We start from the raw sequence: 8,504 nt of genomic DNA on the forward strand, positions 1-8,504 counted from the left end.
CATTTCTTCTATGTTGTCTTGCAAAGCCTTGAAAGCAGAGAGGTGGTCAGATTTTCCTAGTTTTGCTCTGATTGTCTGAACCATGAGATTAGTTATTTTGTATTGAGCTGAGCTAAGGCACATTTATACATTTCTTAATGGTGTGTGAGTCACAGAATTATTATATGTGTAGGTGTAACTCTAATATCAGGACAGTCGGAGTCTGTGAGGAACAAAGTCAAAGCTGAAAGAGTGACAGAAAGCGAGGTTTACAGTCTATTAAACCAGGTATTGTTTGTAGAAAATATATATGCCATATGTGGCTTTGATATCAACGTGTTGTCAGTGTCTTACTGTATCTTTGGAGCTTCACCCAGAAAGAATGAATAAGATGGAAATGAAATAATTAAGAATGAAGTTGTGCAGTGGTGAATCATTCCTTGTCATCACAGAAGCTTTTAATAAGTTTGGAACTAAACACCATGACTTACGACTAACTGCTGTTTAATGTGATAATGTGTCAGACCACATGTCTTCGGATTTGCTGTAGGCATGAGTTGACCTCACGTCTGTCTTTCTGTCTCTCTCTCCCTCCCCAGTTGTCAGAGCTGCGTCAGAGGCTGGAGCAAGCGGAGGCAGATCGGCAGGAGCTGCAGGAGGAGCTGCGCAGGGAACGAGAGGCACGGGAAAAACTGGAGCGCACCATCTCCCAGCTCAAGCAGCAGATGGCCCAGTCTGGCACGGTGGGAGGCAGCCCCTCTCCTCCACCGACCCCTTCCACCGGACCCCCTAACGTCCACTCCCCGCCCTCTTCCTCCTCTTCCTCCTTCTCAGAGGCCCCAGCGGCTGGCCAGAAGTAACTGCAAACCCCCTCCAGGCGCCCCCTTTCCTCCCTTATTCCTCTCCAAATCACCCGCCAACTCTACAGACACAAACAAATCAGCCTGAGGCAGAAAGGAGCTTCTCATTTCCAGGCTATTTTCAACTTGTGCGCCCCCCCCCCCTCCTCCCTGTTTTACTTCAGCGTAGGACTGACTTTTGTTTGTAATTTAACATCACTTAAAAAAGTTTTATGTTGTGTTTTTATTCTTCTTTCATTTGCTCCCCTCTCCTATCTTTAAACAGTATTTAAAGTTTTTGGGAGCATATTTGTTTTGATTTTATTTATAATTTTTACTGAACAAACAGCTGCTTCACAGACAGGAGTTAGGTCACCTAGAGACCAACTCAACACATTACTGTTGTTATTTTCCTCCCTCCTCGATATCCGACCTCCCATCCCCTGTTGCTGGCTCTGGACTCTGGAGCTAATGACTTTGAGATGTCAGACCTCAGACACAAGACTGGTCCCAGCTCCTAACAGATGTCTCTTACTGCTACTACCTGGCACAGTGACTGGTGCCCATGGACACAAAAATGGCGACTGGTTACTGAGCCCCTTTTTCCATCTTTCTGTATGTACAGCCTAAACGCTCGAGAACCAGCGACTGCAGGAAACTGCACAAACATTTCAGTACAGTTTTTTTTTTGTTGCTCCTTGTAAAACAAAAAAGAAAAGTATAACATGTCAAAAAATCTATATGGAGGAGAAAGACCTTTACTGTACAAAAAAGACAGATGTCGTAAACCTCATGAAAATATGCCAATATTGATGCTGAACTTGAAATGAGTGTTTTTGAGTGTGACCCCTTCAAGGTAGCTGGCTAGCAAATCGTCTGGCCTGGCCTCCAGCTGCTCCTCACACAGACTAGTTTCCCTCTTCTCTCTGCTGGCCAGCAACTGGACTCTCTTGTCGCAGACCAAACAGTCCGTCAGTTGATCTACCAGCTGCCCAATGTCTCCTGCAACCTGCCCCCCCCCTCTCTCCACCACACACACAAACACCTCCTTCCCTTACAGGAGGCCTCATCCCCTCCACCGCTGTACGCTAGCACCAATGCCCTCTGCTGGGAAACACCTCCATGCTGTTGTTTTTCACCCACTTTGGGTCAGACAGGAAACGCTGTGCTGTTTTCAGGCTTGGCATGAAGAAGCTCACTCGCGGTGTTATGCACTCAAGGCACTCGCCTCCCCCAGAATCCCCTGGGAAAGGAATGTGTCTGCACATGGGGGCTGGCTGAGCCGTTGTAGCTTTTCTAAGAAAGAAGAAAGGCAGTGTCTCACATGTGCGGTTAGCTGTACTGTGTGAGTATAATACATACGACATTGAGTGTGTCGGTGAAGTCCAGGCATTCAGGCAGAACAATGGCCCCAGCGTTCCCAGCAGATGATCAAAGCTCTGGTCTGCCCCTGTTTTCTGGGCTTCTCTTTTCCTCGTATGATTTGACTTCATTGTTAGCAGACGGTTTTTCTCCCCACCCTGTTCAACAGAGCGTCTTCGAAGAATGTGGGTCGCAGGTGAAAGCAGTTAGTCCAGGGTGGTTTGGGCCTCGAATCCGGCCCCTGCTTCACGTTATTCTGCCTGGCTGAACAAACATTACCGGGCAGGGAGAGGAAGTGAGGATTGAGGGGTGCTCAGGGGGGACTGGTGCACTCTTACCCGCGGCAGGCTGGGTGGCCCAGACGCCGGAGGTACAGAGGGAGCCCTTTTTGTTCGGTGCCGTCAGAATGGGGGCAGCTGTTGTTGTCTGGGGGCCTCCACTCGCCCGCGGGTGAGACTGTACAGGAGCCCCCATCTTTCAACAAGCTCCCTCCCTCCCTTCCTCTCCCACAAAACGACCGTCACTTACTCACTCACACATACCCGTCCATACATCCCCAGAGCCAGATCAGCTGGGGGTGTGCAGTGTTTTGTAGATGCTCAGGAGAGCAAGCAGGCGTCCAGCCAGAGGAAGAGAGGACTTTATTGTGTCAGTTGCCAGGCAAAGCGCTTTTTATTGCCACTGAGGAGATCCCTGTAAGCGAGTGTGTGTGTGTGTGTAAATAATTGTTTAAAAAGAGAAGGGGGATCGGCCTCAGCTCAACTCTGAGCTTTTTTATGCATCTGCTATAAATGCAAATTGATAGACATTCCACTGTGCTCCATCCTGTTCAATGCAGAGTTTCTTACACAGCTTCCCTTTACAATAACCAACCTTAGAGACCGTGTGGAGGACAGTTGTGGTTTGTTGAAAGTCATACAAGCAGGTGCAGGTGTACAAGCCAGTAAAATCAAACCCATACCGCAAATGTACACCCTACTGTGGTTCCATTTAAACCTTTATTAAAATTATGAAAGAAAATATTTAACATATTAACTAAAGATTTATATTCACTTTGTAAATACAGTAGTCATTAATATATTAACTGTTCTTATATGAAAAATCTTCAAAAGGTTATATAAATTGGACCAGAACTAAGGCTTCAGATGTTTTTGCTTTCTTTTATTAAGTGATCTTTGCAGATATCAAACTTGACTTTAGTCAGGTGAATATGGGGGAGTGAATCGCATGGTTTACTGAGATGTGATGCAGGACAAAATAGGAAAAAAAAATACTTTGTTACACACTTCCCCCTTTCTGAAATGCTTTTTTTTTGTGGATTTCATCTTGATGGACTTTTTAATGTGTAATGTAACAAACCTTTTTCCTCTTTCTTAAACCTTTACCCAGAAGCTAAATTGAGAATTTGTTGGAGAAAAAGCATTTTGGAGAAAAAGAAAAACAAAAAGTGATTTTTGCATGTTTTGCTGCCCCTAATGTTTTGTGTCACCGGGCCACTCTATCAATCTGTTCATTGATTTAAAAAAAGAGGTTCCCCCCCACGTTGCGCACAAATTATTGAGATGGCTCATATGCATGAACATTGATCTGTGCAAGTTTTATATCATTATTGGTTGAGAGGTTGGCTGAATATTGAGTCAGATATATGAAGAACATAAAATGTAGCCTCATTTGATTTGGAAATGATGTGCTGGTGTGTGTGAGTAAGAGAGAGAGTTTGTGTGTGTGTTGGCCTCCTACATCTGACTGAAGCACAGCAGCTTTGAAAAGGGAAAGAGAAACTTGCTCATGTAGCTCTGGATGTGTTGTTATACTTTCTGATTCTGATCATATATCCTCGTCTGGATGTGTCGACATCACTCAAAAGATAATCAGTATTAGATTTAATGTCTAATTATCACTCTGGCAGAACAGACATCCTCAAAAAATCATGTGAATTAATCACAAACGCAGATAAATGAGGCTTCAACTGCTGTCATTTTACTTCGTGTATGTTGCATTTGATACACAAGGGGGCGTTGTTTAGCTTCTCTAACTGCTCACCCTTGTTGCAAAAAAAGACTTAATGTGAAAGAATAGGGAGGAAAATCTCCTGTAACAAGGTTTGCTGGGCCTTTTTTGCATTTTGCAGTGTTATAAAAATTGAATATGCTTTGTACAGAATTTATACTGGAGTGAAGTTTTCCCAACTGATAAAAACAAAGTGAAAGAAGCATCGATTTATCATGTGAACCACATTTGAATACAAGATTTACACACTCACCACATCCTGGCTTTGTGAAGACGACCAGTAAAGCAGTTTTCAGTGTGAGAGACTGATCAGACAGATCACAGGTTACTTAGAGGTACATCATGTTTTAATTTAAACACATCATGTTATAGATGAAAAGATATATATCCATAGCTTGGCTTAAACGATCCCCTTTCCCCCTTAATGCTGTTTATGAAACATGAAACACAGTGTCTGTGAATGACCATTGCATACTACGTTGCCAATACTACAGTGTGATGAGACTTTTGTTCTTGCATGAATCGAGACACTGTTCTCCTACCTCATGTTGTGATATAAAAAGATGTTTTTTAAGCAGAAGACACTGCATCTCTGTTTATCATTGATATTTACGAGTAAAATACATACCTGTAAATGCTTTTAGCTAATACCTCAGTTGTATCTAGTGTTTGTTATTTTCTGTTTATGCCCTTCCCTCAATTTCAGATCTTGTAAATATACCCTGTATAGACAATGAACTTGGATCAAATTCAAGTAAAGTTCTGTAGTGTCAAATCAGTGGTATCTTTGCCTTTCTTATCTGCCTATAATGATTTTTGCCTCCTGATTACCATGTTATTGACATCAAGGTACTTATTGAAAGACATGAAAGACATCTAACTTCAATATTAGAAGCAGCAGCAACAAATTTCGTACAACTGACAAAAATGAATTGAACTCCCCCTTAATTCATACTGAAGCTTAAACAATTATAAGTATTAATATTTCAAACAAAATAGTTGTCTGTCCATTTAAAATCAATTTATGCAGTTAAAAATATAAATGATAAATACATCATTTTAATATTCCTGAGTTCTGAAATTCATAGATCTATTTTTCTACTTTTATAAAAACATTTTTTACAGCAACAGCAGAAATAATACCATGTCTTCTTTTACTCCACATTTGACATTTTGCCAGCAACGACCACACAAACTCCTCGGACCTAACCATCAAAATTTGATTTATATGGAACAATAACAGCATAAATATACATTTTCAGTAATTATTCAGCTGTTTTAGAGAGTCATTAAAGTTCTTTGCAAAGAAAAGCTGCTTTTGTGTCAGTGTCAGTAACATGAAGAAGAAGCTCTGCAAACACAAGTGGTCCACACTGCAAAAACTCAAAATCTTACATGAAAATGTCTTCTCCCAATTGATTTATGATAAATTTACTTAACAAGTAACATTTGAGCAAGATAGAGGGACTTGTTTTAAGACAATGCATCTTAAATATCTTGTTAAGTCAAACAATCTTGAAATGATCTTGTTTTGAGTTGTAATTTAGAAGAAACAAGGTTTAATGCATTAATATTTGACAGTTTGTGACAAACATGACGCAAACCAGAAATATATATGCAGACGAGGAAAAAAAAAAAAGAAGAAACAAGGTTTATTTTACATTTCATACATTTTTTAAGCTGAGAAATGTGTAGAAGACGGATAATCTTGATTTAAGACAAACCCTTAACTTGATTTAAGTAAATGCATTTTATTGGTGAATCTATCAGAAAACAGCTCCATTTACAAAAGAAAGAAAGAAAAGCGTTTTTTTAAGGGTGGGTTACAGTTTTCAGCCACTGTTTCTTCTAAATCAGATAAAAATATACATCCTCAAACTACATGCACACAATGAAACAGCTACTTTTGAGCATAGCTGGCTTATCCTTAAAAAACAGCATGACTGAATATTAGTATATCCAGCTCACTATGAGAAGACATTAAACTTTGTACAAGATGTACAAGATGGTCTTAAACCTAGAGAAGTGCTGCTATAATACAACTCAAATTGAGTTGAATATATCTTCAATGGGGCTGCACGGTGGTGCAGTGGGCAGCGCTGTTGCCTCACAGCCAGAGGGTTTCTGGTTTGAATCCCCGGCCGGGCAGGTGCCTTTCTGTGTGGAGTTAGCATGTTCTCCCCGTGCATGCGTGGGCTCTCTCAGGGTACTCCAGCTTCCTCCCACAGTCCAAAAACATGGGCTGTTTTCGAAACGGCCTGCTACATACTACTTACTAATGTAGTAGGCAGTAGGTATTTCATACTGCTTTTGAATTTAGTATATAGTATGACTGTTCTGTTCGATCTGTGTTGCAGTATGCTGTGCCAGAAGTCACTGGATTTCCGGTTTTGGAAAGCGGAAGTAAACAACGGCGAAGCCTTTAGAGAAACTGCTTCTTTAGCATCCACTTAGGATTTAAAAAGTTAGGAAGTGGTTTAAATGTAATTTGATGACTTCCACTGCACCCAAAAACGAAAATTCCTCCAGTCAAGAAAGAAGGAAAAAGAAAAGGCGGACCGAGCGCTGTGCATTGTGGGAAACAGTACGCGAGGCAGACTGGACCGATGCATACTGGGAAATTTTCCTGAATCAGTAGACATCCAGGGAGTTTTGGCATACTGCAGATTTTGCTCTTGTTCACTTACTGCTTACTACATACTGAATTTTGGCCAAATCAGTATGTACTGCTAGTATAGTAGGCGGTTTCGGAAACAGCCATGCTCTCCAGGTTAATTGATCACTCTAAATTGCCCGTAGGTGTGAGTGTGTGCGTGAATGGTTGTCTGTCTCTCTGTGTTAGCTCTGTGATAGGTTGGCAACCTGTCCAGGGTGTACCCTGCCTTCCGCCTGTAGCCAGCTGGGATAGGCTCCAGCCCCCCATGACCCCTAACGGGATAAGCGGTCAAGATAATGGATGGATGGATGGATATCTCAAATGAAGAAGTTGACATGGAATTTCTTAGTGTATAAAAATATTTTTTGGAGTGAAAAAATACTAATTGTTAGCATTCCTATCTAAATCTGAGACTCTAAGCTTTAATACACTGGTAAAATATTGCTTAAAATAAGTCTTCACTGCCACTTTTAAGATCACAGTTTTCTAAATATTAAGTCTAATTTTAAGAAACTTGTCAAGCACATTTTCACTTGTTCTATTGGCCGATTTTTTTTGCCTATTTCAAGGTAAAAGTACCTTGAAATCGCGACGCTGGTGGCCTGGGTGCCCCACGAGTCGGGGCGGAGTTCGCTGGTTCGTCTCCCGGTCGGTCGACCATTTGCTGCATGTCTTCCCCCACTCTCTGCTCCCCATGTTTCCTGTCTCTCTTCAGCTGTCCTATCAATAAAGGCAAAAAAGCCCAAAAATATAACTTAAAACAAAAAAAAGTACCTTGAAATCAGTTTTTTTTTCTTGTTTTTGGAGGGGCATTTTTATTCCAGTGCATGTTTGTTGACTGAGAAGCCCTGATGGTAAACGAGCTAACTTTATTAGCACAATGGTAGAAATAGGGAATAGAGTAGGTCGAAAATGACATTCAAAACAAATTTCTTAACAGAGAAGTGACCCAAAACAACTAAAGACTAAAGTGTCTGAGGAACTTCGCGAGAACGAGAGGGATCATCACTCGGTCCTGCTAAAGCTGCTAAGGCCAGCTGCCGCACGACGACAATGCTAATAGTAATATGTGTTTCCCTTGGCTTAGACCAAGCAAATGCTAATCATCTAGCTTGTGAGCATATCAACCTTTGATAACTAGCAGATACACCTGAGCTGATGCTTCGGCTGGTTACTCATTTATGGACAAATTAAAGTAAAAAATGAAATGAAATAAAGGTAAAGGCCTGTGTATTTTAACTGTGTGTATTTAACTTTCGATTAAGTGATGTTATCAGTGGAATAAGCTATAAACCATTGTAAATAGTGACTAAGTGTTAGCCCCTGTTCTTTTGTTGGCAGCTCGAGAATGAAAACCATAGAATTCATTCAGTTCTCAGAAAACATTTATCGTGGTCACATGTAAGTAAGTACCGCGGTGGTCTCAAAATGAAAGAGCTCCTGCAGGAAGTCAGCAAAATGAGCCCAGAGTCCCAAAAATGATAATATTTTATGGAGATACATCTTGAAAGGCGTGCAGGAAGTACGCAGCCAACTCCTATTGGCCTGGAAGTTGGGTGTCATAGCAGCCATCTCTGTATTGGCTCTAGTCTCCAACACGCGTACCTCAATCGATACACGTGTCTTCAGACAGTCTTACTATTGTGCATTGTAACAGG

The 8,504-nt window shown here is 41.4% G+C and overlaps 1 protein-coding gene across 1 annotated transcript in view; it reads left to right on the forward strand.

The window, feature by feature from the left end:
* Positions 1–4,965, forward strand: part of skila (SKI-like proto-oncogene a) — a 35,586-nt gene extending 30,621 nt beyond the window's left edge. The window contains exon 8 of the mRNA XM_034702894.1: positions 579–4,965. Coding sequence (XP_034558785.1) covers positions 579–839 — 261 coding nt within the window. The 3' untranslated portion in view covers positions 840–4,965. The remainder of the gene's footprint in view (positions 1–578) is intronic.
* The last annotated feature ends 3,539 nt before the right edge of the window (positions 4,966–8,504 follow it).

Source organism: Notolabrus celidotus, chromosome 15, assembly GCF_009762535.1.
Source record: "Notolabrus celidotus isolate fNotCel1 chromosome 15, fNotCel1.pri, whole genome shotgun sequence".
Lineage (NCBI taxonomy): Eukaryota > Metazoa > Chordata > Actinopteri > Labriformes > Labridae > Notolabrus > Notolabrus celidotus.